The 26063-nt window shown below is 41.9% G+C and overlaps 1 protein-coding gene across 1 annotated transcript; it reads right to left on the bottom strand.

The window, feature by feature from the left end:
• Positions 1–17032: 17032 nt before the first annotated feature.
• On the bottom strand, positions 17033–22822 carry LOC123045662 (protease Do-like 8, chloroplastic). Its single transcript, XM_044468806.1, has 13 exons — positions 22536–22822; positions 22190–22311; positions 21961–22043; positions 21767–21865; positions 21459–21525; positions 21219–21294; positions 21034–21100; positions 19975–20192; positions 19050–19117; positions 18302–18381; positions 17680–17766; positions 17482–17589; positions 17033–17377 (listed from the first exon to the last, which is right to left on the bottom strand). The coding sequence occupies exons 1-13, from the start codon at positions 22667–22669 to the stop codon at positions 17249–17251; spliced, it is 1338 nt and encodes a 445-aa protein (XP_044324741.1). The 5' UTR covers positions 22670–22822; the 3' UTR covers positions 17033–17248.
• Between the last annotated feature and the right edge of the window lie 3241 nt (positions 22823–26063).

Genomic DNA, 26063 nt, shown 5'->3' with positions numbered 1-26063 from the left:
TGTGCAGAACTCGGAGGTGTCGTATGTTCGGTACTCAATCAGTCGGAACAAGAAGACGTTTGACTACATCAACCGCGTTAAGCAAATGCTTCTACTTTCGATCTACGAGGGTGTGTGGACACACTCTCCCCCTCTCATTGCTGCTTCTCCTAGATAGATCTTGCGTGAGCGTAGGATTTTTTTTTTGAAATTGCATGCTATGTTTCCCAACAGGGTGGCGTCGTGTTAACGCCGACGATATAAGGCACCGTTCTGGTGGGGGTTCTGAGCTGCTTGGCGGTGTAGTAGTACGGAGGCTTGTAAGGCTCTGGCCAGGGTGATGTCTATGCTGTGGGCGTGCCCGTCTGGTAGTGTCCGCCACGACACCCACGACCGCCTCGTCCGCCACGACCTCCACGCCCAATGATAACCCACAAGTATAGGGGATCTATCGTAGTCCTTTCGATAAGTAAGAGTGTCGAACCCAACGAGGAGCAGAAGGAAATGACAAGCGGTTTTCAGTAAGGTATTCTCTGCAAGCACTGAAATTGTAGGTAACAGATAGTTTTGTGATAAGATAAATTGTAATGGGTAACAAGCAATGGAAGTAAATAAGGTGCAGCAAGGTGGCCCAATCCTTTTTGTAGCAAAGGATAAGCCTGGACAATTTCTTATAATGAGAAAAGCGCTCCCGAGGACACATGGGAATTATCGTCAAGCTAGTTTCATCACGCTCATATGATTCACGTTCGTTACTTTGATAATTTGATATGTGGGTAGACTGGTGCTTGGGTACTGCCCTTTCTTGGACAAGCGTCCCACTTATGATTAACTCCTAATGCAAGCATCCGCAACTACAAAAGAAGTATTAAGGTAAACCTAACCATAGCATGAAACTAGTGGATCCAAATCAGCCCCTTACAAAGCAACTTATAAACTAGGGTTTAAGCTTCTGTCACTCTAGCAACCCATCATCTACTTATTACTTCCCAATGCCTTCCTCTAGGCCCAAATAATGGTGAAGTGTCATGTAGTCGATGTTCACATAACACCACTAGAGGAGAGACAACACACATCTCATCAAAATATCGAACGAATACCAAATTCACATGACTACTAATAGCAAGACTTCACCCATGTCCTCACGAACAAATGTAACTACTCACAAAGCATATTCATGTTCATAATTAGAGGAGTATTAATATGCATTAAGGATCTGAACATATGATCTTCCACCAAGCAAACCAATTAGCATCAACTACTAGGAGTAATCAACACTACTAGCAACCCACAAGTACCAATTTGTGGTTTTGGATACAAGAGATGAACTAGGGTTTGAGAGGAGATGGTGCTGGTGAATATGTTGATGGAGATTGACCCCCTCCCGATGAGAGGATCGTTGGTGATGACGATGGTGATGATTTCCCCCTCTCGGAGGGAAGTTTCCCCGGCAGAATAGTTCCGCCGTAACCCTAGATTGGTTCCGCCAAGGTTCCGCCTCGTGGCGGCGGAGTTTCGTCCCGTAAGCTTGCTTATGATTTTTTTTCTAGGGTAAAAGCCTTCATATAGTAGAAGATGGGCACCGGAGGGCCACCAGGGGGCCCACGAGACAGCGGGCACGCCCAATAGGGGTGGGCATGCCCCCCACCCTCGTGGCTAGGGTGTGGGCCCCCTCTGCTACTTTCTTTGCTCAATAATTCTTATTAAATCCAAAAATGACTTTCGTGGAGTTTCAGGACTTTTGGAGCTGTGTAGAATAGGTTTCCAATATTTGCTCCTTTTCTAGCCAGAATCCCAACTGCCCGCATTCTCCCTCTTGATGATAAACCTTGTAAAATAAGAGAGAATAGCCATAAGTATTGTGACATAACGTGTAATAACAACCCATAATGCAATAAATATCGATATAAAATCATGATGCAAAATGGACGTATCAACTCCCCCAAGCTTAGACCTCGCTTGTCCTCAAGCGGAAGCCGATATCGAGAAATATGTCCACATGTTTAGAGATAGAGGTGTCGATAAAAATAAAATACGGACATGAGGGCATCATGATCATTCTTATAACAGCAACATATATAATTTTTTGTCATATGATTTCTTATTATTCTCAAGTAACAATCTATTCACAAAGTCAAGTATGGTATAGAAACTTCATTGAAAACTAACAAACTATAATCTCAGTCATTGAAGCAATTGCAATTTATCATAACATCAGAAAGAGTCAAGAATAGAGCTTTTCAGCAAGTCCACATACTCAACTATCATATAGTCTTCTACAATTGCTAACACTCACGCAATACTTATGGTTATGGAGTTTTAATCGAACACTGAGAAAGATAGGGGCTTATAGTGTTGCCTCCCAACGTTTTACCTCAAGGGTAATGTCAACAATAATCGTTCATGCTAACGAACATCCAATTGGATATATGTATCAGGATCTTTCCAACACGAGGTGCTTGCCAAAAGGATAAAATGAAAAAGGGAAAGGTGAAGATCACCTTGACTCTTGCATAAAGTAAAAGACATAAAGTAAAACATAGGCCCTTCGCAGAGGGAAGCAGAGGTTGTCATGTGCTTTTAGGGTTGGATACACAAAATCTTAATGCAAAAGAACGTCACTTTATATTGCCACTTGTATATGGACCTTTATTATGCAGTCTGTCGCTTTTTATTGCTTCCATAACAAGATCGTATAAAGCTTATTTTCTACACACTAATAAGTCATGCATATTTAGAGAGCAATTTTTATTGCCTGCATCGATGACAACTTACTTGAAGGATCTTACTCAATCCATAGGTATATATGGTGGACTCTCATGGCAAAACTGGGTTTAATGATATTTGGAAGCACAAGTAGTATCTCTACTAGGTGCAAGGAATTTTTGGCTAGCATGAGGGGGAAAGGCAAGCTCAACATGTTGAATGATCCATGACAATATACTTTAACTGAGATGTGAGAAAACATAAACCATTACGTTGTCTTCCTTGTCCAACATCAACTCTTTAGCATGTCATACTTTAATGAGTGCTCGCAATTATAAAAGATGTCCAAGATAGTATATTTATATGTGAAAACCTCTCTTTCTTTATTACTTCCTATTAATTGCAATGATGACCAAAACTATGTTTGTCAACTCTCAACAACTTTTATGCCTCATACTCTTTATATGTGAAGTCATTACTATCCATAGGATCAATATGAACTCTTTTATTTCTTTTTATTTTCTTAAGATCATGGCAAGATAGCAAAGCCCTTGACTCAACACTAATCTTTATTATATATAACTCACGGACTCGATTACAGAAAAGTATCACAAAACAAAACTCAAAACTAATTCAAACCAAAACTTTATTCTACTAGATCTAGATATTACCAAAAGGATCGAACTAAGTAAAAAGGTAAAGATAGGAGTGTGATGGTGATACGATACCGGGGCACCTCCCCCAAGCTTGGTAGATGCCAAGGGGAGTGCCCATACCCATGTGGTTATGTCTCCTTCTTCAGAGTTGGTGTTGCAGTCTTCTTTGCGATGATGCCCCTCAGGATACGATTCTCCTCCTCGAGCTTATTGACTTGTTGCTTGAGGTCCATATTTTCTTTGCGGAGCTTGCCTGTGATGCCTAAAGCTCCTTTTACCCAAGGATGCTGCATATCTTCTGGAGAGCAAGTGACACTCTTTTTCATATTTTCATAAGAAAGAAATTTAACATTAGAAAGGATGACTGAGTTTGGAATAGCTGAGCTCTGTAGTTCCCCCATCATAAATCATGCTTGGAAGCGAGAGGTGACTTCTTGATACTCCTCTATGGCATCTATCCTTTTCAAGTCGGCCTCCATCTCATCCTCCATTGATGGCCCAAGGTGATAAGCATCGCTGTTTTCTCCTGGCCCTAGCGTCGGGTGGGACACATGACTCTCCCCGACTGACTCTTCAGAAGACATCTTGCTCTAAGTCTGTAACAGAAATAGCTCGAAACAAAGACATAGGATTTTTGCATGATATGGTGGTTAAAACCTTCGGGAGATTATATAATGAATTTTTACCGATCGAAAGAAGTAACGTGCAAGAAAACAGAGTCCGGGAGGCACACGAGGTGCCCACGAGGCAGGGGGCGTGCCCAGTAAGGGTGGGCGCGTCCTCCACCCTCGTGGAGGCCTCGTGTCCTTCCCGGATTACTTCTTGCTTCCCTAAATTTTTAAATATTCCAAAACGGAGAAAAATGCCATTAGAACTGTTTTGGAGTCGGTTTACTTACCGTACCACATACCTATTCCTTTTCGGAGTCTGAAACGTCCTAGAAAGTATCCCTTATGTATTCCTTCGGGGTTACAGTTTCAATAATATTAGTTTCAACACTTATAGGATTACCTGAGATATAATGTTTGATTATTTGACCGTTCACCACCCTCAGACTTGTGCCTTCTAAGTTGTTGATTTTTATGGCACCGGAATGATAAACCTCTTCGATAATGTAAGGACCTTCCCATTTAGAGAGAAGTTTTCCTGTAAAAAATCTTAAACGAGAGTTGAATAGCAACACATAATCACCTACGTTAAACTCACGCTTTTGTATCCTTTTGTCATGCCATCTTTTAACTTTTTCTTTAAACAGCTTGGCATTTTCATAGGCTTGGGTTCTCCATTCATCAAGTGAGCTAATGTCATATAACCTCTTCTCACCGGCAGGTTTGAAATCATAGTTGAGCTCTTTAATGGCCCAATATGCCTTATGTTCAAGTTCAAGAGGTAAGTGACACGCTTTTCCATAAACCATCTTATACGGAGACATACCCATAGGATTTTTATATGCAGTTCTATAGGCCCATAATGCATCATCAAGTTTATTGGACCAATTCTTTCTAGATCTATTAACAGCATTTTGCAAAATTAATTTGAGCTCTCTATTGCTCAATTCTACTTGACCACTAGACTGCGAGCGATAAAGGGATGCAATTCTATGATTAACATCATACTTAGCAAGCATTTTACGGAAAACACCATGAATAAAATGTGAACCACCATTAGTCATGAGATATATAGGGACTCCAAACCTCAGAAAAACAACTTCTTTAAGCATCTTAATAGAGGTGTTATGATCAGCACTACTAGTTGGAATAGCCTCTACCCACTTAGTAATGTAATCAACACCAACTAAAAAATGTGTGTATCCATTGGAGGTAGGAAAAGGTCCCATATAATCAAAACCCCAAACATCAAATGGTTCAATAACAAGAGAATAATTCATAGGCATTTCTTGACGTCTACTAATATTACCAATTCTTTGACATTCACCACAAGACAAGACAAACTTACGGGCATCCTTGAAGAGAGTAGGCCAATAAAACCCGGATTGCAATACCTTATGTGCAGTTCTATCTCCAGCGTGGTGTCCTCCATATGGTTAGGAGTGACACTTGCGTAGGATCTGTTCCTGTTCATGCTCAGGTACACAACGTCTGATGACACCATCTACTCCTTCTTTATAAAGGTGTGCATCATCCCAGAAGTAATGTCTTAAATCATAAAAGAACTTTTTCTTTTGCTGGTATGTGAAACTAGGTGGTATAAATTTAGCAACATGTAATTAGCATAATCAACATACCATGGAGCAGTACGAGAAGCATTAATGACCACTAATTGTTCATCAGGAAAGCTATCATCAATAGGTAGTGGGTCATCAAGGACATTCTCTAACCTATACAAGTTGTCTGCAATGGGGTTCTCAGCTCCCTTTCTATCAATAATATGCAAATCAAATTCTTGGAGCAAGAGGACCCATCTAATAAGTCTAGGTTTAGCATCTTTCTTTTCCATAAGATATTTAATAGCAGCATGATCAGTGTGAATAGTTACTTTAGAATCAACAATATAAGGTCTGAACTTATCACATGCAAATACAACTGCTAAGAATTCTTTTTTAGTAGTAGCACAATTTCTCGGGGCAGTATCAAGAGTTTTACTCGCATACTGGATAACATTTAGTTTCTTATCAACTCTTTGCCCTAGAACAGCACCTACAACATAATCGCTAGCATCGCACATAATTTCAAAGGGTAAATTCCAATCAGGTGGATGAACAATAGGTACAGTGATCAAAGCTTTCTTAAGTATTTCAAATGCTTCTACACAATCATCATCAAATACAAAAGGAATATCTTTTTGCAATAAATTAGTCAGAGGCCTAGAGATTTTAGAAAAGTCCTTAATGAACCTCTTATAAAAACTGGCTTTTCCAAGGAAACTTCTTATACCTTTAATGTCCTTGGGACATGGCATCTTTTCAATAGCATCAACTTTAGCTTTATCAACTTCAATACCTTTCTCAAAAACTTTGTGTCCCAAGACAATGCCTTCATTAACCATAAAGTGGCACTTTTCCCAATTCAAGACGAGACTAGTGTCTTCACATATTTGCAAAACTCGATCAAGGTTGCTCAAGCAATCATCAAAAGAGGATCCATAAATGGAGAAGTCATCCATGAATACCTCACAAATCTTTTCACAAAAGTCAGAGAATATAGCCATCATGCATCTTTGAAAGGTAGCAGGTGCATTACATAAACCAAAAGGCATACGTCTATAAGCAAAACTACCGAAAGGGCAAGTAAAAGTAGTTTTTGATTGATCATCCGCTGACACAGGTATTTGGGAGAAACCAGAATAACCATCTAGAAAGCAGAAATGTGTATGTTTGGATAGTCTTTCTAGCATTTGATCAATAAAAGGTAAAGGGTAATGATCTTTCTTAGTAGCTTTATTTAATTTACGGAAATCAATTACCATCCTATAACCTGTAATAATTATTTGCGGAATCAATTCATCTTTATCATTAGGAACAATAGTAATACCTCCCTTCTTAGGAACGCAATGGACATGACTTACCCAATCACTATCAACAACGGGATAAATTATACCTGCCTCAAGGAGCTTTAGTATCTCCTTTCTTACCACTTCTTTCATCTTAGGATTTAATCGTCATTGATGATCTCTAACTGGTTTGGAACCTTCGTCCAATTTAATTTTATGTTGGCATAGAGTGGGACTAATGCCCTTAAGATCATCCAGAGTATATCCAATAGCAGCACGATGCTTCTTCAGAGTTTTCAATAATCTTTCCTCTTCTTGCTCTGAAAGGTTAGCACTAATAATAACAGGATATATCTTCTTTTCATCAAGATAAGCATATTTAAGATTATGAGGTAAAGGTTTGAGCTCAAACACGGGATCACCCTTGGGGTGGAGGGGGATCTCCTAGGATTTCAACAGGTAAGTTGTATTTCAGAATAGGCCCCTGTTGAAGGAATACTTTATCTATTTCCCTTCTTTCATTCATAAACATATGATTTTCATTGTCTAGCAAGTATTGTTCTAAAGGATCAGCAGGAGGCACGGCAATAGAAGCAAGACCAATTATTTCATCCTTACTAGACGATTCTCTATCATGTGGTTGTCTACGAAATTTTAGCAAAATTAAACTCATGAGTCATATCATCCAAGCCAATCGTGACAACATCCTTTTCGCAATCGATCTTAGCATTAACAGTATTCAAGAAGGGTCTCCCAAATATAATGGGACAAAAGCTATCTTGTGGGGAACCCAGAACAAGAAAATCAGCAGGATATTTAACTTTCCCACACAAGACTTCAACATCTCTAACAATCCCAACTGGTGAAATAGTATCTCTATTGTCAAGCTTAATTGTAACATCTATTTCTTCTAACTCAGCAGGTGCAATATCATGCATAATTTATTCATATAAGGAAAAAGGTATTGCACTAGCACTAGCACCCATGTCACATAAGCCATGATAACAATGATCTCCTATTTTAACAGAAATAACAGGCATGCCCACAACGGGTCTGTGTATCTTAGCATCTGGTTTAGCAACATTGGCAGTTTCACCACAGAAATAAATAACATGCCCATCTATATTATCATCCAAGAGATCTTTAACCATAGCAATACTAGGTTCAACTTTAATTTGCTCAAGAGGTGTATAAGTTCTAGTATTACTCTTACGAACAACAGTTGAAGCTTTAGCATGATCCTTTATTCTAACAGGAAAAGGTGGTTTCTCAACATAAGTAGTAGGAACAATAGGATCATTATAAGTGATAGTCTTTTCTTCAACTGTAATAGGTGCAACTACTTTTACTTCAATGGTAGGATTATATTTAAACCACTTCTCCTTAGGGAGATCAACGTGAGTAGCAAAAGATTCACAGAAAGAAGCTACCATCTCAGAATCAAGTCCATATTTAGCGCTAAATCCACAAAAAGCATCGATATCCATAAAAGATTTAACACAATCAAACTTAGGTGTCATACCTGACTCCTTACCATCGTCGGAACCCCAATCTTTAGAGTTGAGTTTAATTCTTTCCAATAAATCCCACTTGAATTCAGTAGTCTTGAACATATAAGAACCAGCACAGGAAGTATCGAGCATGGTGCGATCATTGAGAGAAAGCCGAGCATAAATTTTTTGAATAATCATTTCTCTTGAGAGCTCGTGATTGGGGCATGAATATAACATTGACTTAAGCCTCTCCCAAGCTTGAGCGATGCTTTCTCCTTCGCGAGGCCAGAAATTATATATATAATTACGATCACGCTGAACAAGATGCATAGGATAGAACTTCTGGCGAAATTCCAACTTCAATCATTTATAATTCCAAGATCCTGTATCATCATATAGCCTATACCATGTCAATGCGTCTCCCTTCAATGATAAAGGAAGACCTTCCTTTTGACAACATCATCAGGAATGCCTGCAAGCTTAAATAATCCACAAACTTCATCCACAAAGATAAGGTGTAAATCGGGATGCAATGTTCCATCTCCTGCAAAAGGATTAGCTAGCAGTTTCTCCATCATACCCAAAGGAATTTCAAAGTAAACATTTTTAGTAGGTTGAGGAGCAACTCTTTGCTCTACTGGTCGGGGCGAAGATGCCCCGAACAAGCCCCTCAAAGGATTAGTTTCCATGGTAACAAGTGACAAAAAAATTTAGCACACTATATAAATGTTTCCTTACCAAGTTCCAATCACCAAAGGCGCTTCACTCCCCGGCAACGGCGCTAGAAAAGAGTCTTGATGACCCACAAGTATAGGGGATCTATCATAGTCCTTTCGATAAGTAAGAGTGTTGAACCCAACGAGGAGCAGAAGGAAATGACAAGCGGTTTTCAGTAAGGTATTCTCTGCAAGCACTGAAATTGTAGGTAACAGATAGTTTTGTGATAAGATAATTTGTAACGGGTAACACGCAATGAAAGTAAATAAGGTGCAGCAAGGTGGCCCAATCCTTTTTGTAGCAAAGGATAAGCCTGGACAATTTCTTATAATGAGAAAAGCGCTCCCGAGGACACATGGGAATTATCGTCAAGCTAGTTTCATCACGCTCATATGATTCGCGTTTGTTACTTTGATAATTTGATATGTGGGTGGACTGGTGCTTGGGTACTGCCCTTTCTTGGACAATCATCCCACTTATGATTAACCCGTAATGCAAGCATCCGCAACTACAAAAGAAGTATTAAGGTAAACCTAACCATAGCATGAAACTAGTGGATCCAAATCAGCCCCTTACGAAGCAACTTATAAACTAAGGTTTAAGCTTCTGTCACTCTAGCAACCCATCATCTACTTATTACTTCCCAATGCCTTCCTCTAGGCCCAAATAATGGTGAAGTGTCATGTAGTCGACGTTCACATAACACCACTAGAGGAGAGACAACATACATCTCATCAAAATATTGAACGAATACCAAATTCACATGACTACTAATAGCAAGACTTCACCCATGTCCTCAGGAACAAACATAACTACTCACAAAGCATATTCATGTTCATAATCAGAGGAGTATTAATATGCATTAAGGATCTGAACATATGATCTTCCACCAAGTAAACCAATTAGCATCAACTACTAGGAGTAATCAACACTACTAGCAACCCACAAGTACCAATTTGTGGTTTTGGATACAAGATTGGATACAAGAGATGAACTAGGGTTTGAGAGGAGATGGTGCTGGTGAAGATGTGGATGGAGATTGACCCCCTCCCAATGAGAGGATCGTTGGTGATGATGATGGTGATGATTTCCCCCTCCCGGAGGGAAGTTTCCCCGGCAGAACAACTCCGTCGGAGCCCTAGATTGGTTCCGCCAAGGTTCCGCCTCATGGCGGCGGAGTTTCGTCCCGTAAGATTGCTTATGATTTTTTCCAGGGTAAAAGCCTTCATATAGCAAAAGATGGGCACTGGAAGGCCACCAGGGGTCCACGAGACAGGGGGCGCGCCCAGTAGGTGTGGGCGCCCACCCACCCTTGTGGCCAGGGTGTGGTCCCCCTCTGGTACTTTCTTTGCTCAATAATTCTTATTAAATCCAAAAATGACTTTCGTGGAGTTTCAGGACTTTTGGAGCTGTGCAGAATAGGTTTCCAATATTTGCTCCTTTTCTAGCCAGAATCCCAGCTGTCGGCATTCTCCCTCTTCATGATAAACCTTGTAAAATAAGAGAGAATAGCCATAAGTATTGTGACATAACGTGTAATAACAGCCCATAATGCAATAAATATCGATATAAAAGCATGATGCAAAATGGACGAATCACCCAACACAACCACCAGGCCCACTGGTGGCCAACTTCTTCATGAGCTTCTCCTCCTTTGCGGCCTTCACTTTGACGCGACGAGTTTGCCACGTAGCCGAGCTGATCTTTCGGGCGAGCATGATGCTTAGATCCTCCGGCACCTCCGCAGGCTCCATCTCCGACAGATTCTTCGACGGTTCCATGCATCAACGGCAGAAGGAAGGAGATGGTGGGAGAAAAGAGTGGGAAATGGACAGAGATCAGCGGGGGGTGGAAGAAGAGAGTGTGGGATTTTGGCACGGAAACATTGCAGGATGGTCAAAAAGCATGGGCTCCGCCTTCCTTTTGGGTGGGCTAGGGGGGCAGAGAGCGATGTTTCGCGTGTCCGGACTCCCGTAACCCCCCCCCCCCACACACATGTTTGTCTCTTGTTTGGGGGAGAAAACATGTCCGGACCGCCCTGCTGATGGATACAGGACCGCGTTGGATGGCTTCTACGGTCCGGACAACACGGTCCGGACGTATGCGGGCAATTTGCGGGTCGTTGTTGGAGATGCTCTTAACCCTATATGGAGGAAGGTATAAAAATTATCTGGCTCGACAAAGGTCAAAAAGTTATATGGCATACGCTACATGGAACACTACCGTGTCATGTTACTTTTGCAAAAAGAAAATTGTTACATTCACAATGAGACATATGAAGATCTTGCCCACTTGTCCTACTTATTCAGCTGATCTAAAAGATACGAAGCACATGTTGTTTCTCTGTGATAAAGCAAAGGAGGATTGAAAAGGGTTGGGGTTGGATGATATTATTGCTAAAGCCTGTGTGGTTGATCGTGCGGGAGAGGCAAAGTTGGAATACTTACTTCTTCTACCATAACATGAATTATGGAGCATGGGTCATCAGAATGTGCATGAAATGATTCCTATCTCAACTTGGTATCTATGGCGAGAAAGACGGAAATTGGTGCACACGAAGACAACTTAGAATGCGTATCGGATCTTTATGGGGATACTAGCTCTTACTACAAACTTTGTTACTGCCTCATCTCCAAAGGCCTCTATGAAAAGGGTGGTTGGTCTTGCCCTCGAGTGGGCTTTTGTGGAACTTAATGTTGATGCTTCTCTTGACCATGACCTACTCAGAGGCACAATGGGGGCAGTGCTGAGAGACAACAAAGGCAAATTAATTGTTGGGGGAATGAGAAGACATACTACTGCATGGACGTCTTGATGGTTGAAGCCTTGGAACTCAAATTCAGTCTATCGCTGGTGCAAAGGTCGAGATGCAATCACCTTATCATTAACTCGAACATGATTGATACCATGAAGGATGGAGGACGGTCGGCGGGTGCAGTAGCGGCAATTTTTGGTGATTGTTTTTATTATGCTTGTGATTTTATTATTACTAGGTTCGAACATTGTAACAGAGAAGCAAATAAAGTTGCTCATGAGCTGCTAGATCAGCTAGATTTCTTTGACTTCTGATTGTTCGAGGAACCGTTAAATGAAATTGTAACAACCCTCGTAAATGATGTATTGGTTATTTCTAATGAATAAAGTTTCAGGTTTATTTCAGAAAAAGTGGATCCACGATCATAGAAGACATTTTTTGGACCAACATGGCCGTAGAAGACTTTGCTACACAATGATGTGCCACTTCAGTTGATACACCTACATGGTGGCATGAAATTGTCTTAAATATGTAAGAGAACAAGTATAGCTAACCCGCAAAAAAAACAAGTATGCTCTATTCATTTGCACTATTTCATACGTCACTATATATATATATCACATTGGTGAAGAATATTTTAAACGTCACTATATATATCACATTGGTGAAGAATACGCCTAGATGTAACTACATGTCCCTACAAACTCTAAGCTCCTAGAAAATGGAAGCTCTAGGTGCATCCAGGCTCTATTTGGTGCTCGTAGCCCCGAGTGTAAGTGGCTAGTTGCGGGACGCGTTGCTGCCAGGTGGCCCCTTCATTGGCCATTTATTTTTCCTCATTTTGTATGTGGGTTCGCCATCCTCACATGAACCCAAAGACCGTACCCCATATTCTGGGCATCTCTTCTTCTACTTCTGAGCGCCTCTATGCTAGGGTTTGCGGCCTCCATCCCAACTTTGGGGCGCACCACACATTCCCTCCATGGGCACTCATCGTTGCCTATTGTTTCCCTCATCCAAATATGTGACCCACCAGGGTTTTGCTTGTACATTACATATGCACTAACTAGGAAGGGGATGATGCCTCGTGGCTCTTCTCGGTCTATTGCGTGAACATTTTTTTAAGACGATTATGGTGTTGCCAACTATGCTAGTTCTTTCAAAGGTAGCAAGAAGTTCCTTTTAAAAAATGGCAGCAAGAAGTTATGCTCAGTTTATTAGGTTCTTGTGGTGGAATCAACCCACTGATTCAAGTCCTAGACTTAGTATGGGTGTGTCTCTATGGGCAAGGTTAGTGTATGTGTGTATTTGCGAGCGTTTTTTAATGCATCAAGAAGATTTTTTGTGTGTGAATTCAATCTTCAGGCTCTCTGTCTCGGTGTCTTCGGTGGACGTTTGTGTAAATGTGTTTTTGATATTGAGTGAATTTAGTATATGTACATGTTTTTAGGGAGAACATTGGGACGTACACATTTTCGTATTGCATGCCTTCATAGTCATTCAGTCCCACCACTATTAGCAAATTTGGAGTGTCCAACCTTTTGCGGCACAAAATGCTCACACACAACATGTTTTCTTGTGACCGTGCAACATTTTCCTTTGCGCCTGATAAACATCATGAAAAAAAATTCACGACACCAAAATATGCGCATGCAACAGTAAAAGTTATGTATGCAACAAATGGCCCATTTGCTGCAACAAAAAAGTTGAAAAATGATTCACAGCATATGTTAGATCCTTTGCAATCGACGTGTCCAACACAACAAGAATATTATATACAATGATGCAAAAAATATCTTTAAAATTTGAACACAATCCTTTGCAGTCGATACCCAAAATCATTCTGTCAAGACCATATATAAGTTTGTGACATGTTAAAACAATAAGCAATATGTGTAATGTCAAAATTCCGACTCACTAATCTTCAACTATAAACATAGTGGGATATCGACCTCTTTGTGTCTGATTCATTGATGAAGAATTTGGCTCGTTGGAGCCGTTTGTCCCTAGATTTGGCAAGGTTTGATGAAAGAGGAGGTGCCAGGTAGGGGTGAAACCGGATCGAATGCGAATGGATAATGCTTATCTCGCATTCTATTTCATATTTATTTTTGGATTCAAAAACAAGATGGATGTGGATTCAAATGCCGGATTCGGACATAGTACAGGAACGGAATGGACTCAGATCGAAACATTCATATACCACATGCATGTATGGGGAATTTATAAATGCTTCAAACTAAAGTTACACATAAACAACAAGCAATTATTAATAATTATAAACTTTAAGCACATGTAAATTACTAGAAGGTACTAAAACAAGCCAAATAAAACACCGATAGACATATGTCTCTTCTCATCAGCAAAGATAGCATTCAGATATTGCTAGTCAATATGCCTACAAGTTTGTCCATACATCATCCTAACTACTTTTACCCTTTGTGTGAGAGGAAATTGCACAAACAACCAACTGTTGGGGTCAATTTTGCACAGAACACCTACTATTCAGGCTCAGAAAACACCACATGTTGGCATAATCTGTTACGGCTAACTCTAATCCACCATTTGATTCTATTAACATTATTCTTGACAGATAAGTCACGCTTGTAAGTACACACGTGGCAACAACAAAAAAAAGGTCACACTAGTTGGCTGACTAAATCAGCTAATGTCTCACAAACCAGCGGTCAGCCAAATTTTTTCAGATCACTACTGTACATGGATGATTTACTGAAATTCTTTGCAATCTCTAGAAAATGTTGATCTTTGAACAAAGTTTTTTTTTTGAATGAACCAACTAAGTTGTCACTATCTCCCAAGTCTGTGATCTAAATAAGCTGGAGTTTTGCTAGATCCATATATGATTTACTTGTTTTTTTTTTAAACATGAAAAGAAAATTGAATGTTCAAACGAAACTGATGTGGCCATTTTTTGTTGTTATAGGTGCGCATGTACAAGTAGGCACCACTCACCATGGTAAAAGGAAAAAAGACTAACGACGCTCCGCACTTCTTGGCCCCCAACATGCACGAGTTAACAGCGACCTAGGGTAACAGGCCTGCTGGGCCAAGCCCGGCCAGAAGTACGTCACGACCGCTTTTTGCCTCGGCAGGCCAGCATAGCTAGTGCTAGCCTGCGATACATGCTTCATCGTCTCGTTATTTAGGCAGCGAAGTGGCTAGCCGAACGAGCGGTGTGGTACTAAATTTAAATACTGTCGTTATGTTTGATTAGGACACCCCGGCAATCTATCTTTTATCTCTGTAAACATTGTTGCAGTTTAATAAAGCTTCGCGAGATTGCCTAAAAAAACTAAATTTAAATACTAGTAGCACGCAGCGCCGTCAAGTGTGCTCGTCTTCGGCCCGCCGGCTAAGCTGTTCGATTGTCAGTGACGAGCAGGCAGCCAAGAACTAAGGATGCAACCCGCGACGGCACACGCCCCTGTTCGCGTGACACCAGCGGTGAACCGGGCTAGGGGCCACCCTCGTGCGCGCGTCCCCAGTACCGGACCCTTCGCCTGGCTCAGCCGCCTTGAGACACCGGCCACGTTGAAGACTTGAAGTGAAGTGATCTAGTCGTCGAAGTGGAGCAGGAAGTTTCCGTGCCATTTTCCACCAAGGCACCCACCCACTCACCATGAGGCATTTCGTCGTGCAAATCTCAGCTCGGGAACTGAACGAATCTTAAAAGGTATGCTACTGTAAAACTGAGTTGCGTACGTATCCGGAAGGACAATGCTCGATTCAGACTCAAGTAATAAGTAGGTACACATGCGCCCATCCTTTCATCGGCATCTATGTACATGTATTTCTATGACAAAACCGGTTGAACCCCAGAAGGAATGGAACGACTCAAACCTCAAGAGAGGGAAAAAAAGCGCCAAAGAAAGAAGAAGAAGAAAACGAGGGGCAAGAGGAAACAGAGAGATTTGGCTGGCCCTTCAAGTCTGGCCATCATTTGGTCCGCCCAATCCTCAGCATTTGTTGTGTATGGGATCGGAGCCTCTCCGGACTCGCCGCTTGCTCATCCGGTCCGCGTCGAACACCGTCGGAGGCGGAGAAGAGCCGGCCGCCGCCACGGGCTTCCCGGAGGCGTCCAGGCTGGCGGCGGGGGCGCCATTGCCGCCAGCCTCGACGAGCCTCCGCGGTTGGTCGACACCGCGGCTGCTTGTTGGGGCGAGAAGGACGCCCGGGGTCCTGGCCGCGAGGACCGCCGGACGACCGGTGGCGGCCGAGAGGGCGAGGAGGACAAGGATCGCCAGTGCAAGGCTGGGGACTCTCATCATGATGTCCTGGCTAGTGTGTGTGTGAGAGAGAGTTGTGACACCCAAGGTGGCTTAGCTTCGCCTGGCTGGCGGCGCACAAGTTTTATGGGGGCAGTGGAGGAAGCTTGGAGCCTTGGACCATGTTATTGCGTGTGTTTGTTGTTGTAGATATAGGAGAGTATCCCCGTAGGGTCACATCTGAAACAGCGACGGGTAAGATCTTGGTCCAAAGGCATAAATTAAAGCTCAAAGAGAGGGAGATACGATGTGCATTGGACACACACACCCAACAAGGCAACATATGGCTTTACACTTGCTTGCATCTAAATCCCGTATTGGCCGTATACATACATACAGCCTGCTAAAATCTAGTGGGGGCGAATCAGGCGCCTAGGTATCTTCCGTAATGCAGGGTTTTCCGCAGTAATCCACATCACAGAAAAGAGAAAGGCGAGGGACCGTGAGCGTGACCACGAAAGAAAGAAAAAGCAGAGGTTTTTGTGTCGAGGGCGCTACTAAATACAGTATGGTCCTGCCAGGTGGAAAACAAAAATGCTCTCTACTGGTACTAGCCTTGGAGCCTGGGAGCTGTAGAGTGGAGACCATCTTCTTCTCGTCTTTGTTGTTTTTCCTTTGGATCGCAGATCACAGGCTCGTTGCTTTCGCCTTTGTGTACTTTGGAAGCTTCTCTGTGAAGCAAGGAGGAGCACGGCTCCCCATGCATGTGTGCCAGAAACAAGAGAGGCATCCCCTGCTTTGGCTTGCTGTGCTAGCCGAAGCTCCCGCTGGCCGCCGCTTTATGTTATGTTCCCTCCACTCTTCTTTGGCCGCGCTGCTGCTGCTGCCTTGGATTGAGTGGGGCCAGTCCAAAACCCAAAGCCCCCGTTCAAAGATCCAAAGCCTCACGCTGTTGCCGCTGGTAGCGACATTCCATTCCCCTTTCGCTTTCTCTTTCCGAAATCCCTCGGTTTAACTTAAAGCGCGCCCCCAAAGAGCGCCATTTCCGTGTGAAATGGTAACATTCCTCATTCATTCACCACCCACGTCCTTACCCGTTCCGTGGGTTTTTGTTCGGTTACAGACTAGCACATGGCATCATCTTGGTACGACTAGTAACGCACAAGGTTTCAATGAAAACTTCCGACTGATCAAAAATCCACGAGGAGGTCATCAGATTACATTGCAGAACTGGGAATGGGAACAAACTTCAAGGGGTACAGTACATCAAACGCTTGCGTCTTCCAGCGACAAGGCTACCGGAATTGTCTCCGCGCCTCTTCTGATTGTCAGGGTCACCGTGTCTCCAACGCCGTAGTCGTCTAGAACCCTCAGGAGGTCAGATTTGCCCTTGATCTGCTCCAGAAGAGACCATGCGAATGAGAGGAGGCGAGAGGGTAATAAGCCTGTCTAAATCATATAAACATCTAATGAATGCAACTTGATCAGCAAGCACTCACCGGCTTGCCATCCACTGCAACAATGACATCACCCAGAATAATATTGCCGGCAAAACCCCTGCCCGTAGGAACTAGGCCTGCTTTTTCTACTGCGCTGCCCGGGGGAACCTGCAGTGGAACACAAGTTATGGCATCAGGGGTTATTTCTGTTTCGGTTTGGCCAACGGAGCAGAGATAGGTAGCAACAGTTCAGTTTACCTTCAGTATAAGGGCACCATCACGGACGTTAAGCTGATACGCAATCGGATCTGGTGCGAATTCCACATTCAGGCCAGCACGACGAACCTTAAATAAAAGGTAAGCATAACTTAGACCAATATAAAGTACAGAAACTAAATACGAGTGTCAGCAATGAACAAATAACCAAATGGTAACATGGTTTAACTTTGCTCATTTCATACTGTAGATTTTATTGGGAAATACCTGCAAGGAATGGGAGAATACATGCATAGTGCAAGTTTTTTTATCCAATGAAAGTATAGTGATCTCTGACAAATGTTTTTCTACTATTTGTAGAACCAAAAAGGCTAAACAGTTTCCTCCTAGTGCAATAACTTTGTATAAAAATCTGGGATTGTTTAACGCATTTATTCACAACCATGCGTGGACAACTGAAACATACACAAGTATAGGCAAGCATGGGAAGAAGGAAAAAGATTACTGATAAATAACTCTCAGCTTCAGGGTGATGTTTGTTGAATAAATGTTATACTTCTCTACACATATGTCATCACCATAAGATGACAAATGATTCTAAGGGAATGGTTACAAAAATGATATTAAGTTCATGATGTGGCTTTAAGATGTCAAAGCAGCATACCTTTCCAGACTGAATTAACTGAGGGACTATTTTGAGTATAGTTGATGATTGGATAGCGAAACCAACACCTGCGGACGTGCCTGCAACATTAAAGAAATAATGGCATCTCAGACTAACTTAGAAACTACATTGATCGGTAGAAAAGGATAAATGGATGTAGTTCAATCTGAGATATGCACTGCCAAGTCAACACAATGAAGTCAATTCATTGGCTGATATTGGGCTTGAGAAGAAGTAACCAACAGTATATATATCAGTTGATTACTAGGCGAAAAGCTACTTAATAAAAACACCTGACCTCTAGGATGAAAGCATATAGCAAGGTAGATGAATGCTATGCGAAAAGAAAAGAAAAATGAATCTTAGTCATGATATTACCCCCGATCACCTCATCACAAACAAAAGTCATCCCAAAAATGCCATCACCGATAAAAGTCAGTACAATGAGCAGAGTAACTTAGAAAATGACACTGAAATACAGCAAGTAGGTAAGATAACCACTAGTTAAGAACTTAAGATCATGATAGTTAACAGCGATTGTGCTTTTACTAATCTTAGACATACTCTTTTTATCTTTTAAATGGTAACACGCATAGCGACTGAGGTATAGCTCAGCTATAAAAAGCAGAGAAATATGCTAACATCTCAAAATGAATGAAACTACTTTCTAATTTATGGATTAATAGAGCCAATCATGATCTCCCAGTGCATTTTTGAATAGGAGATGTCAAAATGGAAGTAACCTAACCTGTCTGTGTGAAAATTGCTGTGTTAATACCAATCATGTGCCCTTTCGAATCTAGCAAAGGACCACCGCTGCATCGAGGTTCATCAGACTGTATGGTTAGTAAAATGCTTTGTAATTCATTTTTAGCTAAAGAAATCAGATTGGCTCATATTTAATTAATTGACAGGTTAACTAAAGTAAAGGTGCTACAGATATAAGCCACCAGTTTCAGTGAATGGTCCATTTCGAGAGTAAGAGCAATCGAGTTCACCGTCCCATTGGCCATAGCACAGGTAATAGTGAATCACTTGTATAAAGTGGTTGAGCTTATATCTTGAATGTGGTAGGATACTAGGATAGACTATACAACATCAAGCATATAGTAATTGTTCAATGAGTGGGTTTCACAAAGAATTAAATACATTTAAGTTAGTTAAGCAAACAATTTGGATGCTATGTGCTAAGTTCCAGACTATTATGCTATATGATCACTATGCCAACTACCATAGCTGGAATTTAACTCCATGTTTATGTGTCCTGTCTTATGAACTCTGATACTAATCACTTACAAAAGAACAAGATTAATACTAGTTTTGTCTGTGTACCAACATAGACCTTCCATTTTTTGCAATTTGGCATTTAGTAATGTGGTACTGAATAAGAAATATAAACACCATAATTGTCAAGTTAGGTGAAACCAGTAACACATGCCTAGGAATGTCTAACTGTAAGTGACAGATAATGAAATATAAAGATGTGCCAGTCTTCAAAGAAGTACCACTAGCAGTAGTTTCTACTTTCTACGTAAATTCTGAAATCAGAAATGTCGGGGCCTCCCCTACAATTTTCAGTTCCAAAAAGTTCTGGAATCTGAAATGCAAAATTTGCTATGAATTGCTCCTGAAATAATTATACGAAATTTGGTGATTATACCATCTCCACAAACCTGTTCCCAGGGTTAATAGCTGCATCTGTTTGAATCCCACCTCCAATTGTCACTCCAGCTTGACTAAATATATCTCGATTCAAACCACTGATAACACCAACAGTCAGAGTATGGTCAAAACCAAAAGGATTTCCAATTGCTAAGCATTGCTGACCAACTTTTAGAGCTGAGGACTGTCCCACAATAATTGGCTTCAAGATATCTGAAGGGGCGTCCACCTATGACATATGTACATATCAATATATGACATTCACAAAGAGAAAATGTTCAGTGAGATGTTTTCCAAAGCGAACTATAGAAACAATTTAAGCAACATACTCCCTCCGTCCCAAAATTCTTATCTTAGATTTGTCTACATACGGATGTATCTATTCACGTTTTAGTGTTAGATACATCCGTATCTAGATAAATCTAAGACAAGAATTTCGGACCGAGGGAGTACATAACTATGATTAACTAAAGATGAACTCAGGTGAATATCACGAAACTGGCACTGGACATGCTTGAGAACTCATTTGTGACTGCCTTCTTTTGTACTAACAAAATTAAACATTCTAGCCCTTGCAATGCGCGTCCATGAACCAGATGGAGATAGGGCGAGCACAATGTTAGCAGGTTCACATGATCATCTCGGCGCTCTAAAATACCATGTTGACATTCCCAATATAGAGGAAACGACAAGACATACAGAACGGCGTGTAATCTCAGTCTCTAATATGACTCAGTGATCCTTAAAGAAACAAGATAAACTAATTGCATGCCATCTATTTAGCTCGAAGGGGAAATAGGAAATCGAGGAACAGAAAACTAATTTAATCGACAAGGAGACATGGTGAAAGTAGAAGTCATTAAGTCTCCACCGACCACCCCCAGTCCCTCCCATTTTGAAGTTTGCTCAGTCTCTTTTTTAGCTTTATGTGGCATGAGTATATAAAATTCCATTTACATAGTTAATTTTAGAATTACTAATATCAACAATAGTTCTCTATATAAGAGCATTATCATTTTTAATTAAACCCTGACCCTTGTTCAGAACAATTAGTCAGAAGAAACTTTTACCTTAAGGACAGCAAGATCTTTAGCGCGATCTGCACCAATCAATATTCCTTCGAAATTTTTCTGTATCCTTTCAAGCAGATATAGGAGAGTATTTATGTTGATTGGCACGCATACACAAGGAATAATAATGCCCCATCAAATTTCATGGAAATTGTACTAGCAAGTGTAGTTATATAAGAATTTACCCTTCGGCAGCAAGAATGTTGACACGTGCAACAACTTCACCAAGCTTTGGATTTTTCGAAAGAGCATTGCCAACCACTACAATCATACCAACATTGCGAACACATGCATGTATCAAAAGTAAATTCAGTGTATTGTGTACAATGGAAAAGAGTCAAGCACGGTAACGTAGGCATGAGAGGAGTAGGTTGTGCTGTTCATATATGGTAGACATATAATATATAGTCATGTGATTGACATACCATGATAATTTGTAACAATATGTCCAGACTCATCCCAAACAACTCCAGAACCATTTCCTTCTGGGATCTACAATGAATGTTAAAAACATTTTCTTTCAAACAAGAGCTTCTTGCATCTTTTGAAAAGTGTCATTTAGAAAGTACATACGCAAAAGATATCAAAGAATGATTCAGCAATATTAGCCTAACTTTAGCACAATCAAACTATTCGATGGAGAAAATGTGTAGAGTACCCAGCGTATCATATTCTAGTGCTTCTAGGAGCATACGACACCCTTGGTCTATATTCAAGCATGTGTTTAGTTTACCTCAACAACACCTGTTACATTGAGCTGGGGACGCAGTGTCGCATCGAAAATGTTGACAACTGAGTAAGTATTTGTTTCAAAAAGCTCTGCGATCCGTTTCTGTCACACAGGCAGCAAAATTCAAAGAAATGTAAATATGTTTTGAGAACAAGTAAATAGGACAAGGTTTATTCAACAGAGTACTGAGTAGCGACCTCGGTTGGAAACAATGGACCAGATGGAAATATCTTTGGAGTTACATCCTCAATTTTGACGGTTGGATCACCCAAAGCAAGTGCTGTAATAATAATAAGAACATAGCAAGTTATAGAAAGTTGAGACACAATAAACTAACACTGTTACAGGAGTAAAATAATCTGGTACATAAAAAGACGTAGGATTAATTTCTATTAACACCTAATTACCATGTCACCTAGTCCGAACCTGATAAGTACCTTGAAGAATGTAGGCAAAGGCAAAAGGCCGAAAATGCAAGAATCTTCCTCTTTGACGCAAACAGCAGTGTTGTGCTTGAGATTTCAGAAGGTTCACATGCTTCCCTTAGCCTGGACGAAAATTCACACACATATTAGCAGTTGCGTTGTTTATTAGAAGATCAGCTCAAGTATACTGTTTATTAGAAGCTACAGACAGTGATAATTTGTCGGGAAAAAAACTCTGAGTTATGATACGGAATATGAATGGGATTATCTAATCTGACTGCACGATTGTGCTCTTGACAACAGCGTAGTCCGAAAATTTGCAGAAATGCAGCGAGAGGTGCGCTGACCTCGGAGGCGTTCCTTCCACGTTGCGGTCTGCGGAGGCGACGCAGTCGACAACCACCCTCCGGCGGCCGAAGCGCTTTCCGGGAGCACGAGCGGCGGCCGCTGCAGCGGGCGCGGCGCAGGCGAGGCAGTGCATCCGAGAAACGGGGGGAGTCTGTAGTCCGAGCCAAGCGTGTGGCGTGGTAGACTTCAGGCCATGACGATATGTGGGGAATTTGCGGTTGGAGAGAGGACGATGTTTCACATTCAAGTCCACGACGTATGTTGTTATTGCACATCTGGATGCATCACGCAAGGGAGTGTGCGGTTCCTCTCCGCTCATCTAACTCCGCTCTCGGAGCGGACGAGACTGCAACTCACGTTGACGGAGCTGCCAAAACCGAGCTCCACAACTCCACGGAGTGGAGAGATTCCAAACAGGGTCAAGGTCAACTAAATTATAAGTTTAACTCTCTCTACTTTTCACGAAAAGGATCAAATCTATTATAAACTTTACCGGAAGTACAAAGCATCTTAAACATAATAAAAATCACATCAAGATTTCGAGAAATACGCGTCGATGTCGCCGCTCCCCTACCGGAGTCGGCTTGACCTTGTCGATGACAGTCGGAAATTCTAAGTTTGTCTCGGTTCCATACTTCCATATTTATATTTGCGAGATAATTACACGTTGAATTTCCTCGAAATAAGGTTACAACTTGAAGCACATCCTGTTTTTTTTTCTTGTCATTTGTTTTGACGCTTTCGTCCATGCCGCCCTTCCCTTTGTTCTATCACGCCTTGATTCTCACTCACTCATGTTTGACCATATAAGGCATGTATTTACTCAGATATGTCTCTAACAATGGAATGATTGATATTTCTTAATCCAGCATCACAACTGTAAGTGCATCTAGTGTCATTCCTAATTGGTTTTGAAGTATTGACGACAAACGTGGTTGAGGGACTAATGTGTTTGTGAGAATTACAGGATAACACAGGTAGTAGTCCCTCATTGACTAGGTTTACCTACCAGAGTGTTGGGAAATGCAGTAATTTCAAAAAAAATCCTACGGTCACGCAAGATCTATCTAGGAGAATCATAGCAATGAGCGGGGAGAGTGTGTCCACGTACCCTCATAGACCGAAAGCGGAAGCGTTTTATCAACGCGGTTGATGTAGTCGTACGTCTTCACGATCCGACCGATCCTAGCACCGAACGTACGGCACCTCCGTGTTCAGCACACGTTCAGCTCGATGACGTCCCTCGTACTCTTGATCCAGTTGAGGCCGAGGGAGAGTTCCGTCAGCACGACAGCGTGGCGACGGTGATGATGAAGTTACCGGCGCAGGGCTTCGCCTAAGCACTACGACGATATGATCGAGGTGTGAAACTGTGGAGACGGGCACCACACACGGCTAAAAGATCAACTTTTGTGTTCTAGGGTGCCCCCTTCCCACGTATATAAAGGAGGGAGGGAGGAGGAGGCCGGCCAAGGATGGCGCGCCCAAGGGAGGGAGTCCTTCTCCAAGTAGGATCCCCCCTTTCCTATTCCCACAAGGAGAAGGGGGAAGGAGGAGGAGGAGAGAAGGAAAGGGGGCCCGCCCCCCAACCCTATTCCAATTCGGTCTGGGCTAGGGGGAGCGTGCGCCACTCCTTGGCCCGCCTCCTCTCTTCCACTACTAGGACCATGAGGCCCAATAACTTCCCGCGGGGGGGGGGGGGGAGGGGGGTTCGGTAACCGCCGGTACTCCGAAACTTATCCGAAACGACCCGAACCATTCTGGTGTCCGAATGTAGCCTTCCAATATATGAATCTTTATGTCTCGACCATTTCGAGACTCCTCGTCACATCCGTGATCTCATCCGAGACTCCGAACAACCTTCGGTCATCAAATCACATAAACTCATAATACAAATCGTCATCGAATGTTAAGCGTGCGGACCCTACGGGTTCGAGAACTATGTAGACATGACCGAGACACATCTCCAGTCAATAACCAATAGCGGAACCTGGATGCCCATATTGGCTCCTACATATTCTACGAAGATCTTTATCGGTCAAACCGCATAACAACATACGTAGTTCCCTTTGTCATCGATATGTTACTTGCCCGAGATTCGATCGTCGGTATCATCATACCTAGTTCAATCTCGTAACCGGCAAGTCTCTTTACTCGTTCCGTAATGCACCATCCCGCAACTAACTCATTAGTCACATTGCTTGCAAGGCTTATAGTGATGAGCATTACAGAGAGGGCCCAGAGATACCTCTTCGACAATCGAAGTGACAAATCCTAATCTCGATCTATGCCAACTCAACAAACACCATCGGAGACACCTGTAGAGCATCTTTATAATCACCCATTTACGTTGTGACATTTGATAGCACACTAAGTGTTCCTCCGGTATTCGGGAGTTGCATATGAAGGAAATATGTCCTAGAGGCAATAATAAAGTTATTATTTATTTCCTTATTTCATGATAAATGTTTATTATTCATGCTAGAATTGTATTAACCGGAAACTTGATACATGTGTGAATACATAGACAAACAGAATGTCACTAGTATGCCTCTACTTGACTAGCTCGTTGAATCAAAGATGGTTAAGTTTCCTAGCCATAGACATGAGGTGTCATTTGATTAACGGGATCACATCATTAGAGAATGATGTGATTGACTTGACCCATTCTGTTAGCTTAGCACTTGATCGTTTAGTATGTTGCTATTGCTTTCTTCATGACTTATACATGTTCCTATGACTATGAGATTATGCAACTCCCGTTTACCGGAGGAACACTTTGTGTGCTACCAAACGTCACAACGTAACTGGGTGCTTATAAAGGAGCTCTACAGGTGTCTCCAAAGGTACATGTTGAGTTGGCGTATTTCGAGATTAGGATTTGTCACTCTGATTGTCGGAGAGGTATTTCTGGGCCCTCTCGGTAATGCACATCACTATAAGCCTTGCAAGCAATGTGACTAATGAGTTAGTTGCGGGATGATGCATTACATAACGAGTAAAGAGACTTGCCGGTAACAAGATTGAACTAGGTATTGAGATACCGACGATCGAATCTCGGGCAAGTAACATACCGATGACAAAAGGAACAACATATGTTGTTATGCGGTTTGACCGATAAAGATCTTCGTAGAATATGTGGGAGCCAATATGAGCATCCAGGTTCCGCTATTGGTTATTGACCGGAGACGTGTCTCAGTCATGTGTACATAGTTCTCGAACCCGTAGGGTCCGCACGCTTAAAGTTCGGTGATGATTTATATTATGAGTTATGTGTTTTGATGTACCGAAGGTAGTTCGGAGTCCCGGATGAGATCGGGGACATGACGAGGAGTATCGAAATGGTTGATATGTAAAGTCGATATATTGGATGACTATATTCGGACATCAGAAAGGTTCCGAGTGATTTGGGTATTTATCAGAGTACCGGAGAGTTACGGGAATTCATCGGGGAGAAGTATTGGGCCTTATTGGGCCATACGGGAAAGAGAGAGGGGCTGGCCACACGCCCCCCCCAAGGCCTAGTC

This window comes from Triticum aestivum, chromosome 2B (assembly GCF_018294505.1).
Source record: "Triticum aestivum cultivar Chinese Spring chromosome 2B, IWGSC CS RefSeq v2.1, whole genome shotgun sequence".
NCBI lineage: Eukaryota > Viridiplantae > Streptophyta > Magnoliopsida > Poales > Poaceae > Triticum > Triticum aestivum.
The sequence above is the reverse complement of the archived record's forward strand: the minus strand, read 5'-3'. Positions and strand labels throughout refer to the sequence as shown.

What these genes read in the sequence shown, in the direction of transcription:
- LOC123045662 (XM_044468806.1), bottom strand. Translation starts at nt 22,669, where the DNA reads ATGCACTGCCTCGCCTGCGCCGCGCCCGCTGCAGCGGCCGCCGCTCGT. An exon ending in GTCCATTGTTTCCAACCGAG is followed by an intron (nt 21,866 to 21,960) that starts GTCGCTACTCAG and finishes CCTGTGTGACAG; the next exon opens with AAACGGATCGCAGAGCTTTT. An exon ending in AGTTAATTCAGTCTGGAAAG is followed by an intron (nt 17,767 to 18,301) that starts GTATGCTGCTTT and finishes CTTTTATTTAAG; the next exon opens with GTTCGTCGTGCTGGCCTGAA.